The sequence below is a fragment of the Pteropus alecto genome, unplaced genomic scaffold (assembly GCF_000325575.1).
Source record: "Pteropus alecto unplaced genomic scaffold, ASM32557v1 scaffold23, whole genome shotgun sequence".
NCBI classification, from domain to species: Eukaryota; Metazoa; Chordata; class Mammalia; order Chiroptera; family Pteropodidae; genus Pteropus; species Pteropus alecto.
The window spans coordinates 2,199,823-2,213,979 of NW_006435837.1; the positions used below are offsets into that span (position 1 = coordinate 2,199,823).

The 14,157-nt window shown below is 31.9% G+C and overlaps 1 protein-coding gene across 6 annotated transcripts in view; it reads right to left on the minus strand.

The window, feature by feature from the left end:
• The window catches only part of CNKSR2 (connector enhancer of kinase suppressor of Ras 2), a 265,996-nt gene that overhangs the window by 171,493 nt on the left and 80,346 nt on the right, over positions 1 to 14,157 (minus strand). For all 6 annotated transcript variants that reach the window (XM_006911616.2, XM_006911617.2, XM_025046618.1 and 3 more), the window contains exon 4: positions 10,365 to 10,452. In XM_006911616.2, the coding sequence (XP_006911678.1) occupies positions 10,365 to 10,452 (88 nt within the window). The remainder of the gene's footprint in view (positions 1 to 10,364; positions 10,453 to 14,157) is intronic.

Below are 14,157 nucleotides of genomic sequence, written 5' to 3' on the forward strand. Positions count from 1 at the left end.
TGCAATAAATTTTTTTAAAAAATTATGGCATAATACTAACTGAAAAAAATGGGCGAAATGATAACAGGGGTTTTCGGTGGGTGGAAGAATTATAAGCAAGGTTTTTTTCTTTTCAATATTCTAAATATTTCTATAAAGAAGATTTTATCACTTTTATAATTTAGAAGTAGAAAACATTAGGTGAGTATAGAATATGTGGCATACAAACCTTTACACTGATGTATATAATAAGCAAGAACCTTAAAAAACTCTCCTTCAACATCTAAATGAACTTTCTGTTCTTGGTGATGATTCTCAGTTCAATTTTTTTAACAGTAAATGCTATTTATTCAAATTTTAGAGGGTGGGGAAGGAAAGTGTTGACTATGTAGCAGGTAAAAATTACATACTTAAAACAGATTGATGTTTTAAGAAAGGTGTCTAGAATTTCTTTTTTCTTTGCATTTCTTCTCGAAAGTTATTTTACAAAAATCTTATGTGAAAGACTACGGATCTTCCCCCCCACCCAATTTTCAACTGGGAATGGTAAGGAAAAGTAATATGCTTTGAACATAATTCAGAAAACCAGTGATACGCAGACATGGGAAAAATGGGTCTTAAAAGGTTGAAGAATGAGCAAGCCCATAAGAAAACAGAAAGATGTTTTAATACTCACAATTTAGAGGGGACCGTTTTAGGTAAAAATACATTCTCAGAACTTAAATTTTAAAATAAAGTTTTCACTCTATATTAAACATTTCGAAATCTGACTTAAAATGTTTCACATGTTGAAATTTTTCTCTCAGCATGTAATTCAGATATCACTGTATATGCAGCTAAAAACTAATGCCAAATCGAGGGGAAAAAATCTGTGTACATTTATTATTTAGAGCAAAGTTGTTATTCTAATTCCTTTTATCAAGTGTCTATTTCTCGTCCATTTTATACATATTACTTTTACTTTCTTTTTGTTTTTCACTTCACATTTATGAACCATTTGAATATACCTAATTTTATTCTCACAAGGATATATAGAATTATTTGTTTAGAGATGGCACAAGCAATCACGTGGTTTGTTCATGGTGAAATAAATCATGAAGCAACAGGGCTAAGTCTCAAGTCTCTATCCCACTCTCTTTTCATTGCCCCAAATGTTCTAAGTCCCACCAAATCGTCACCTTGCAAACTGATACTTTTGTGCCCATTTTTTAACTAGTGACAATCTAATTAATCATTTTTGTGTTTTAAGTGCAAAATATAAAACTGGTACATTAGGAATAATTTTAGGTTAAGCTGATACCCATTAGGGCAGGCATCATGGCAATTATTTCAGTGATGACAAGAAATGCGTGGGTATGTGTCTCATTTTTCTGATTCAGTTGCTGACAGTGTTCTAAATGAAGCTTCAGTTCTTTGTGAGAATTCTTTCCATTAAGATTTTAAAACCAGTTTCCCTTTTTTGTTCAAATGAATTATTATAACCAATCTTATGTGGGGAAGAAAGTGTTGGGGGGGTATTTTTTTAAAAAGATTTCAAATATAACTATCTAAACCCATTACTAGATATAAGTAAAACAGATACAGTAGATTAAATTCCTCCAAACAGAACTTGTTAAAAAAAATTTACATTAGCTTTCTCTTCTAGCGTTAGCATTACTTTAAATATACATAGCCAATATCAAGAAGCACTTTCCACTTACTTCACAGTACCACCCCTTTGAGTTAAGATGGGAAAAAAGGCTATTTGTGACAGTTTATTTTTAGATATTGATCATCTCATCTTGCTGCAAAGGGAATAAAAATAATTAAAGTTGAGTGAAGAATAATTTGAAGTACAGCATATTTCAAAGCATAACTATCATAACTGTTCAGATGAGATTTCTTGAAAGCCTGGTAATAAATGCATGCCCTAGATATTTTTTTAATCTGCACTTTGCTTATTCAAATTGGCCTCTTTTACTGGCAGCTTAAATTTAATTCCCATCTTCAGATACTGCATACAGTTCCAAGTGAATGCAGTGATTAATGTGTACATAATAGCTGAATGAGATCATTAGATGGACACTGACTGTTTGTAAACTATGTAATTTATTTTAAAATATAATAAGTATTTGTCTATGTGGTGCTCTTTTAATAAAGCAGTATTTCTTCAATGTACAGAGATTTCACTGTTTGTTTTTCTGATAACTCAAATTCATTTTAGAAAATTTGGAAAATGCAGAAAAGTAGAATCTAAATAAAATAAAATCACCCATACTTTCATTATATAGAAACAAAAACTTAAATATTTTATTTCGTTATTTTATCATCCTCATTCCTATTGCTATGATAGGTAGCAACAGACTGTAGACTCCAGAAATACTTGGTATCAAAGATAGAATATCATATAACAGAAGAAAAATAATAGATTACTTAAGAGATGATTTATAAACACTCATACATCATGCCTATATTTCAATTTCTTCTAAAAGATATGTTTTGTTAGTATTTTATTTGCATGGTGTTTCATAAGTTTTGTTCACTTTCATTCTAGCATTAGAAAGTGGATATGAGGATCAACACTTTTATTTTTTTAAATTTCATTATTAGTTTCAAGTATATAGTACATTGGTTAGACATTTATATAGTTTATGAAATGACCACTCTAATTACTCTTTCTCTCCTCTGGCTCAACACCTTGCCAATACATTACTGTTAACTGCATTCCCTATGCTGTGCTCCCCATCCCCGTGATCATCTATCAACTAATTTGTACTTCTTTAAAACTTCACCCATTTCTCCCAGGCCCCCAAACCCTTCCCTTCTGGTTGTCACCAAATTGTCCTCTATATTTGTAAGTCTGTTTTTGATTAGTTCTTTTTGTTCCTTAGATTCTGCATATCAGTGAAATCATACGGTATTTATCTTTCTCTGACTCATTTCACTCAGCATTAATAAACTCTAGGTCCATCCATGTCATTGCAAATGGTAGGATTTCATTTTTTTAATGGCTGTGTAATATTCCATTGTGTATATGAACCATAACTTCTTTACACAGTCGTCTGTTAATGGGCATTTAGGTTGCTTCCATATTTTGGCTATTGCAAATTGTGCTGCCATGAACAACGAAATGCAGAGATTTTTACAAATTATTGTTTTGGGTTTCTTTGGGTAAATACCCAAAAGTACAATTGCTGGGTGAAAAGGTAGATCCATTTAAAATTTTTGAGGAACCTCCAGACCATTTTTCATAGTGGCTGTACCAATTTGCAATCCCACTAAGTGTATGAGGGTTCTCTTTTCTCCACATCCTTGCCAACACTTGTCGTTCTTTGATTTATTGATGATAGCCATTCTGACAGGTGTGAGGTGATATCTCATTGTGGTTTTAATTTGCGTTTCTCTGATGATTAGTGACATTGAGCATCCTTTCATTTGTTTATGGGCCATCTGTACACCCTCTTTAGAAAAATCTCTATTCAGGTCTTCTGCCCAGTTCTTAACTGGAATTTTTGTTTTTGTTGTTGAGTTGTATGAGTTCTTAATATATTTTGAATATTAACTCCTTATCCAATGTATCAAAAGCTAATACCTTCTCCCATTCAGTCGGTTGCCTTTTTGTTTTATTGATGGTTTCCTTTGCTGTGCAAAAACTTTTTAGTTTGATATAGTCCCATTTGTTTATTTTTTCTTTTGTTTCCCTTGCCTGAGGGGATATATCTGAAGAGAAATGACTAGTAGCAATATCAGAGAGATTAGTGACCATGTTTTCTTCTAGAAGTTTTATGGCTTCCAGTCTTACATTTAAGTTTTTAATTCATTTTGAATCTATTCTTCTATACGGTATAAGAAGGTGGTCCAGTTTCTTTTTTATTTTGCATGTATCTGTCCAATTTTCCCAACACCATTTGTTGAAGAGACTGTCTTTACCCCACTGTATATTCTTGCCTACTTTGTCATATATTAAGTGAGTGTACAGGAGTGGATTTATTTCTGGGATCTCTATTCTGTTCCGTTGATCAATGTATCTGTTTTCATGCCAGTACCATGCTGTTTTGATTACTGTAGCCTTGTCGTCCAGTTTGATATCAGGTAGTGTGATAAACTCCAACTTTGTTCTTCTTTCTCAAGATTGCCATGGCTATTCAGGGTCTTTTATGGTTCCATATAAATTTTTGGATTATTTGCTCTAGCTCTCTGAAAAATGTCATTGGTATTTTGATAGAGATTGCATTGAATCTATAGATTACTTTGAGTAGTATGGTCATTTTAATGATGTTGATTCTTCCTACCTATGAGTATGGTATATGCTTCCATTTATTTGTATCTTCTTCAATATCTTTTTTCAATGACATAATTTTCTGAAAGTAGATCTTTTACCTCCTTGGTTAATTTGATTCCCAGGTATTTTATTGTTTTTGCTGCAACTGTAAATGGGATTGTTTTCTTAATTTCTTTTTCTGAAAGTTCATCATTGGTGTATAAAAATGCCACTGATTTCTGAATATTAATTTTGTATCTTGCTACTTTACTAAATTCATTGATCAGTTCTAATAGTTTTTGGTGGAATCTTTAGGGTTCTCTCTATATAATATTATGTCATCTGCAAATAACTAGAGTTTTACTTTTTCCTTTCCAATTCGGATACCTTTTATTTTTCTTTCTTGTCTGATTGCTATTCTTAGGACTTCCAATAGGATGTCGAATAGAAGTGGTGAAAGTGGGCATCCTTGTCTTGTTCCTGAGCTTAAGGAAAATGCTTTTAACCTTGCCCCATTAAGATGTTAGCTGTAGGTCTGTCATATATGACCTTTATTATGTTGAGGCATGTTCCCTTTATTCTCATTTCACTGAGAGTTTTTATCATAAATGGATGCTGAATTTTGTTGAATGCTTTTTCTGCATCCATTGATATGATCATATGGTTTTTATCTTTCAATTAGTTAATGTGGTGTATCATATTGATTTGCGGATATTGCACCAACCTTTCATCCCAGGAATAAATATAACTTGATCATGGTGTATGACATTTCTAATGTATTACTGAATTTGGTTTGGTAATATTTGGTTGAGGATTTCTGCATCAATGCTCATAAAAGATATCAGCCTATAGTTTGTTTTTGTAATGTCTTTGTCTAGTTTTGGAAACAAGGTAATGGTGGCCTCATAAAAGGAGTTAGGGAGCCTTCTCTCTTCTTGAATTGTTTGGAACAGTCTGAGAAGAATAAGTGTTAATTCTTCTTTGAATGTTTGGTAAAATTCACCTATGAAGCCATCTGGTCCAGGACTTTTGTTTTTTTGGGGGGGGTGAGAGTTTTTTGATGACTGATCTGATTTCACTGGTGGTAATCGGTACGTTCAGAATTTTCGTTTCTTCTTGACTCAGTCTTGGGAGATTGTATGTTTCTTGGAATGTATCCATGTCTTCCAGATTGTTCAATTTGTTGGTGTATAATTGCTTGTAGTATTTTCTTATGATCCTTTGTATTTCTGTGGAGTCTGCAGTTATTTCTTCTTTTTAATTTCTGATTTTATTTATTTGAGTCCGCTCTCTTTTTTCCTTGATGAATCTGGTTAAGTATCTGTCAATTTTGTTTATCCTTTCAAAGAACCAGCTCTTGGTTTCATTAATCTATTGTATTGTTTTTCTAGACTCTATGTCATTTATTTCCACCCTGATCCTTATTGTTTCCTTCCTTCTATTCACCTGGGGCTTTGTTTGCTGTTCTTTTTCTAGTTCTTTCAATTGTAAGGTTAGATTGTTTATTTGAGCTTTTCTGAGGTAGGCCTGTATTGCTATGAATTTTCCTCTTAGGACTGCTTTCACTGTGTCCCATAGATTTTGAGTCATTATGTTTGCATTTTCATTTGTTTCTAGGTGTCTTTTGATTTCTTCCTTGATCTCATTGATAACTCATTCATTGTTCAGTAGCATGTTATTTAGCCTCCATGTGTTTGTGATTTTCCAGTTTTTTTCTTGTAGTTGATTTCCAGTTTCATACTATTGTGATCGAGAAGACGGTTAGCATGATTTCAGTTTTCTTAAATTTATTGAGACTTGTTTTGTGTCCTAACATGTGGTCTCTCCTGGAAAATATACCATGTGCACTTGAGAAAAATGTATATTTTGCTGCTTTGAGGTAAAATGCTCTGAAAATGTCTATTAAATCCATCTGGTCTAATGTGTCTTTTAGGCCTTTGCTGCTTTGTGATGAAATGCTCTGAAAATATCTATGAAATCCATCTGGTCTAGTGTGTCTTTTATGCCCATTGTTTCCTTGTTTATTTTGTCTGGAAGATCTGTCCACTGGTGCCAATGGGTTGTTAAAGTCTCCTACTATGAGTATATTACTGTTGATTTCTCTTTTTATGTCAGTCAATAATTGCTTTATGTATGTAGTCCTCTTATGTTGGGTGCATATATGTTTACTAGGATTATTTCCTCTTGATTTATTGATCTCTTTTTCATTATGTAATGCTCTTCTTTGTCTCTTATTATAGCCTTTGTTTTAAAGTCTATTTTATCTGATATAAGTATCACTACCCTGGCTTGTTTTCATTTCCATTTGTATGAACTATCTTTCTCCATCCTTTTACTTTCAGTCTGTGAGTGGCATTTGATCTGAAGTGGGTCTCTTGTAGACAGCATATATATGAGTCTTGTTTTCCTTTGTATTCGGCTACCTTATGTCTCTTGATTGGAGCATTTAATCCATTTATGTTTAAAATGATTATTGATAGATACATAGTTACTGCCATTTTATTATTTGTATTCCCCCCCCCATTTTTTTACACAAGTCTCTTTAACGTTACTTGTAATACTGTCTTGTTGGTGATGAATTCCTTAAGCTTTTCCCTGTCTGGGAATCTATCTCACCTTACATTTTAATTGAAAGCCTTGCTAGGTAGAGTTCAATACTCTTATTTTAAGTAATGAATAAAGAGATGTATAGTAATGGATATCTCTGGGGTTCTTACATGAATAGCAGAGCTAGAACTGCAGTGTTTACACAGGAGATGAAATAAAAATGAGTAACAATTCAAGCATTTAATTCCAGATTTTTCTTAGAAGAGTACAAACAAACATGTCCTAACCACAGGGGATAATTGGAGCTCAGGTCAATTTATTTTAACAAATATGTAATGAGAACCTACTATATATGAAAACGAGCAAGACATTTTTCTTGTCTTCAAGGAGTTCATAATCTAATGGAAGTCAGATAATTATTATTTACAGCTGACTATAACAGTCATAGATGAGATGTAAAATGCTAAAGTGAGTTTAAGGAGTCCTACCTCTGCCTACAGAACAAAGAATTATAACTAATATTTCAGCAAAGCGGAAAAAATGAAATCATAAAAAAATAATGCAAAAGTATACAGAAAAAAGGAGCAAAGAACAAAGAACATATAGTAAACAGAAGACAAAGTGCAAGGTGATGTATTTAATCCCAATCATATCAATAACTACATTAAATACAAATGGTCCATAGGGGGAAGGTATAAACAGTTGTGAGAAATAATAAAAGTTTTATGAACGAGGTGGCATTTCCTAGAGCCCTTAAAGGATGGGACATAATTTTAACAGGAAGAGTTAAAAAGATATATGGGTCATGTTCTGAGGTGGCCTCACATCATAAAAAGTTGAAAATGTAAGATTTATTTTACCAACAATAAGTCATTGACCTGAACTAGAGTACAATTAAGATACATGGGAATACTGAAAGATAAGACTGAAATTAAGTTAGGACCATACTTGGAGCCATTTGAATTCCAAATAGAGGTGTCTGTAATTAATTTGGAAATTATTGGAAAACTGATGAAGGAGACAAAATTGGAGCTAGGCTTTGGGATGACTAGTCTGAATGTGATGGAATTTATATTTATAAGTAGATTAAGTCAGGATATCATGAAGATGTACTTTATTAAGAGAAACTTCAATGAATATTTCATTGAAGGTGCAACAGAAAAGACCTAGTTAAAGTAGATGAATTAAGATACCAAGTCAGGTACAAGTTGAGATGGGGTGGGCAAGGCAAGAACCAAGAACACCCACATATAGAGGTTTTTGTTCAGAAGCACCTTAAAGGTGACACGTGCAACAGGACATGTGATGGGAAAATGAGAGGGAAATAGAAAGAACTGTGATAAATATTTGGAGCTACTAAACTTTTAAAAAACAAAAATAGGTAATGTTAGAACAAAATGTTCTAGGAAGGGCAAGTCATCTTCAAAACAGACTATACAGTAGGTGGCGGATACAGAAGGTCCTGAGTATATGTGGAGTATTTCAATTTGGAGTAATTTCAGTAATTGTATGTTTGATCAAAATGGAATATACTTAAAAATTCAAACTGTAAAAGCATCTCTCTCTATTCTACCTAATGTTTCCTGACATGTAAATAGCAAAACTTATACCCATCATGCCTTGAAGTCAGATTCCTAAAAGAGAATACTGAGCCAAATAGCACAGCTATTAAAAGGTCCTGTTGAGAGCATGAACAAACCTCTGAGGGCAATATCAGAATGGCATATGTTTTCTATGAAGTAGTTGTCAATAGCAGGTGTTCATATATTCTGGAAACAAACAAAAACTGAATCACTTGCTACTTAGATGGAAGGTTCTTAAAATAGCGGAACGGGTGGGTTAGTCATATCTGACACAAACTATACTCCCACTACTGCACATTTCTCTACAGGAAATCTTAATTTATTGAAAATCATTTCAGCCATTCTTCTCAATGTAACATCTGAAGGTCAGAGTGATGAAGGTATGCTCTGGAACCTGTGAGTTCTAAACATAGAAAACTCCATTTCTGACCTCACTCTATACGTAAAAGTTAAAAGAAAGGTAACTTTTCCTCCAAAATCACTTTGTTTATCCCCTTTTGTTATGGGAAAACATTAGGCATGTATGAATTAAGTGAAAATGAATACACCTGAGTACTCTCCTTCAAGATTTTAAGAAAACTTATCATCGTTACCATTTAGAGTTTCAGTTTTGGTTTACAAGGTAACAAAGAGTTGGCCAATTACTCAAAAGTAAACTTCAAAGTGGCCATCCAGATCCAGATGTTTGGAGGAGACAGAAGAAGTAAAAAATACCCACTTTCTGTCATAACGACAACTTGGAAATGAAGTTATTTTGGAAGTTTGACATGAGATAGATTGTATTCTCATAGAACTGACAATAAGTATGGGTTTTTCACGTATGAAAAGTTGAAAAATAAACTTTTAATTCTCACATTTAATTCCATGGTATTTCAATTGTCTTGGGTCTCATGTATAAATGAAAAGCTTAAATAATACACATAATAGTTATCACAGATCTTGTCATGTAGCAGATATGTGTTAATAATTATTGTATTATTATGAATGTTTGTATATAGATTGCTCTGAGCACATATCTAATATTAATATATACAACAGAAAATATGCTGAAACATTTAAATCTATATTAATAAAATTGCTTTTTTTTGAGAAAATACAGGCAATATAAGAAACTCAATAAAGGACAGAAAGTACGAGGATAAATTAAATCATCAATTTCCCCAATAATCTTTTGCATCATCATATTTCATCCTGTCTTTTCCCTATTTCTGCACCATTGGATAGGCTAACAAATAATGGCGCTCTGGGAGAGCAGCAACAGGCTGACAATAGTCTTATACAGAGTACTGACTGCAGGCCTCAGACATCTCAGATATATTTTATTAGGTTTAAATAAAATTTTGCAGGATACGTACTAGCCAATTCACCACTTTACCTTTTCTCCATATCTTATGCCAGGCTTGATATAAACATTTTTATATTAGGTGCTGCACTCCTGAAGGCATTTGATTTGGGGATCCCTGACTTAGATAATATTCAAAGTAAACATATGTGGTCATGTAAGTGGATCAATGTTAAAGGCTGTCAACCTATATTTTTGTTTGTATGTTTACCAGTATAAATGAAACTAATAGTTGTACTGATAAGGAACTAATAGTGTCTTAGAGCAGAAGTCTCAGACTGTGATCCAAATGGGGCAATTTAATTTTGTAAAAGGCAATATAGTCAACCCCACTCTAAAAGTGTGAGACCAAAAGGCTTACAAACTTACTATAATGATGCCTCTAGAGGTTCGGTTTAATTTTACATCTTCTGGTAAATAAAATCCTTATTTACTGGGATTATATGAATAATTATATAATTTATGATAGAATTGTTTACTGGTATTATATAATAATTACCCGAATAATTTTCTAATGAATAATTACATATGTGGTTTCTCTAGAACCATTTATCTTTGAATGAGAAACTCCCAAACCAGTATCTTATAAACTCTTGGTAAATAGAAGTAATTCTCATTGATAGAACCTGAAATAGCTAATAAATTAACAGAAAGGAAGTCTGTCTGCTAATACCTGTTGCACGATAGTTGTCAATTCCAAGCAGAGCTGTATGACATTGTTCCTTGTGACTGAATAGTCTGTGACAGCAGCAAATGGTGACCTATAAAGGAAAAAGAAAAACTGCGATTAATAGGAACAGCTTTTAAAAGCTTCCAAAATACAATAGCTTAAAATAAGATTTGGAATAATATGAAATAAATTGTTTTGAATTTTATATAGTGATAAAAACATTCAGGGCATATTTAAGGGAAAAAAATGAGGGAAATGCTTGGAAGAGAATTAAATTCAAGAAACATTATGTTTGCTTTCCATTAAATTTCTCTCTCTTTTTTTTAGTTCTTAATACTTAGAAGTTCTTTGGTACTTCTTACAAGGTCTCTTCACTACATCTAAAACAAATTGACAAAAACAGCATACATTAGGCAGATAACATTTTAGTTAACTTTCAAATGAAGTGAAGATTTTGAGTACAGTATCTTCCTGAAATATTCACAATTAAGAGCTAGTGATAATGATAACTAAAACTGACTGAAGACTTACTATGTGCCAGTTACTATTCTAAATGCTTTACATGTACTGAATAATTTTCACAACTAATGGGATTGGTACAATTATTATTTCTATTTTACAGATGACAGACCTGAGTTATGGAAATGTTAAGTGACAACTAGTAAGTACTGAAGCTGGTATTCAAATCTAGGAAGTATGACTCCAGAGCCCACTCCACATACAGTTAAACACTGATATATTGCTTTGATGAACTTACCTAGATTCAACTTCACCGATTATGTGAAGGTCACTTCACATCCTTTAAAGACCAAGTTGGTATCTAAATAATATATAATATATACACATATACATATATTGGTATAAAGTCTATATTTTCAAGATTGTCATAGACAGATAGCAGCAGTCTTTCCTAGCAAGTGTTTTGCCACCAAATAAATTCAAAGTGGCTTTCCATTACTCCTTTTCCTCTCTCTTGTTTGTGAATGCCAAAAGTTTTTTTTTGTTGTTTGTTTGTTTTTTTATGGGGTCAAACTTATGATATGAGAGGCACAGCTGAAGGAAAAGAAAACAAAATCACAAATATAAAGATATGGAGGTGAAATTTAGTCAAATTACTGGAATCTTAGTGCTTTGCATCTCTATTAATTTCGTTAGGCAATTTACTGGAAATGCTTATATAGAACTGTCTCCTAGCTAGAAACTGAATTTGTCTCTCTTCTAGAAAACTCTACAACTCAAGCACTTCCCACTATCACATGCATCCATATAAGAGAAAGGCCTTTCATTGGTTATATTTTTTTGAAACTGATTTTTCACTTATATATTTTTTACTTTGGTCATTCTAATAGTTATGGACAGCCTTGCCGTATTCCCAATCTTAGGAGGAAAGCATTCAGTCTTCCACAATGAAGTATAAGGTTAGCTGTCTCTTTTTATATATGCTTTTAAAAAAGTTGAGGTATTGCCACTTCATTCCTATTTTGCTGAGAATTTTTATGATTGGATGTAGGATTCTACCAATGCCTTTTTTATATTAACTGAGAAGACCATACACTATTTATTCTTTAGCCCATTGATGTGGTGGAATACATTGACTTATTTTCAAGTGTTGAAGCAGACTTGCATATCTGGAAAAAAAATCTCACTTAGTCATGGTGTATAATTCTATTTATATATAGTTGAATATGATTTGCCAATATTTTGTGGAGGGTTTTAACATGTAAATTCATGAGATATTGGTCTATAGTTTTCTTTTTCTGTACTGTCTTTGTTGAAGATTGGCATCAGGATAATGACTGTCTCATAAAATGAGATAGGAAGTTTTACAATTTTCTGGAATAGACTGCATAAAATTGGTGTTATTTCTTCTTTAAATATATAGTAGAATTCACCAGTGAAATTATCTGGGCCTGGAAACTTTTTATCCTCACCTGTGAAGGGATTCTAAGTACAATCCAATTCCTTTAATAGTTATAACATTATTCAGAGTATCTATTTTATCTTGGGTAAGTTTTGGTAGTTTGTGTTTTTCAAGGAATTTGTTTATTTCATCTAAGCTGTCAAATTTATGCATGAAGTTATTTGTAGTGTTCCTTTATTATCCTTTTAATTTTGATTGATTTCTCTATTGTGCAGTTTTCAGTTTCATTGATTTCTGCTCTTTTATTATTATTTCTTGCTCCTTTCTGCTTGCTTTGGGCCTATTTTGTTCTTATTTTTCTATTTTTTAAAATTTTATCTTATTGTTAAGGATATTTAACATGAGATCTACCCTCTTAACATAATTTTAAGTGTACAAGACAGTACTGTTAACTATAGTTACACTGTACTACAGCAGATCTCTAGATGGTATTCATCTTAACTGAAACTTTATGCCAGTTAATTAGCAAATAATTTTCTATTTTCTTGAGATGGGAGCTTAGATAATATATTTGAGATCCTTCTCTTCTACCTAAGCATTTGGTGCTATACATCTCCTTTTCAGCACTGCTTTAAGCTACGTGCCACAAAAAATATGGTTTATTTTATTTTCATGCTGTTCAATGTATTTTTTTTTATTTCAATTGAGACTTCCTCTTTTATCTATGGATTATTTAGAAATGTATTATCTGATTTCTAGTTTGATTCTACTATGGTTAAAGAACACACTTTGATCTCAAATCTTTTAAATTTATTGAAGATTGTTAGATGATGCAAGTCTATCTTGGTGAATGTTCCATGGGCACTTGAAAAGAATTTGTACTCTGCTGTTGTTGGATAAAGTGCTCTAAAAATGTCAATTATATCTTGTTTGGTGGTGGTGTTCGGCTCTTCCACCAAACTACTGACTTTCGGTCTAGTAGTTTTATCATTTTTTGAGAAAGTGGAGATGAAGTATCCAACTATTATTATGGATTTGTCTATTCTTTTCTGCTAGTTTTTGTTTCATGTACTTGGAAGCTCTGTTGTTTGGTATATACATCTTATCAGCAATTCCTGTTTCATCTTTTCTGAATTGTCTATTTATATGCTCATCTATTGCATTTTGGCATTTTTTGTTTTTAATTTAAATGTAATATTTACATAATACACATTAACTTTTCTGCTTCTCATATCTGTTTGTTGCAAGTATTTTTTTCCATTTTGCCATTTCTTATACTTTGTCACATTTTTCAATTTTATGTAATCAAAGTCAAATAGTGTATTTCTTTATACGTTATTTCCTATTTTTAAATACTTAGTAAGTCTAAATCTGGAAACCATTTTTTGTCTATATTTTCTGTAGTTTCTTGTGAATTTATGTTTTCCATGTAAGTAAATGATATACCTAAAATGACTTTAGTGATCAGTGTTCTATCATTTGTTTTCTAAAGGCTTAACCAAGTACCACAGTACCATTTATTAAATTACCCTTTCTTTTTCCAGTGGCTTTAACATACTCTTTTCTAAATGATTCTATACACCACAGTCTAATTATTATAGGCTGCCTTTATACTAATCTGTTTATTTATATTCTAAAACTCAGTATATTTATATATATTACTATTATTTATACATATGTATTACTAAAACAAAAGACATTAAGAATTCAAATAAAGTTAATTAGAAAAAATATGTAATCAATTAACCTATGTTCCTAGTTAAAAAATAATTAACCTCTTTAGTTGTAAATAGGACCAACTTTTAAAAAATCTATCTTAATGGAAGTTTTCTAACCTGGATTGTAGAGATGGCTGAATAGCTGTATCTAAATTTACTAAAACTCATTAAACTGTACACTTAAAATGAGTGAATTTTATAGAATGCAAATTAGGTC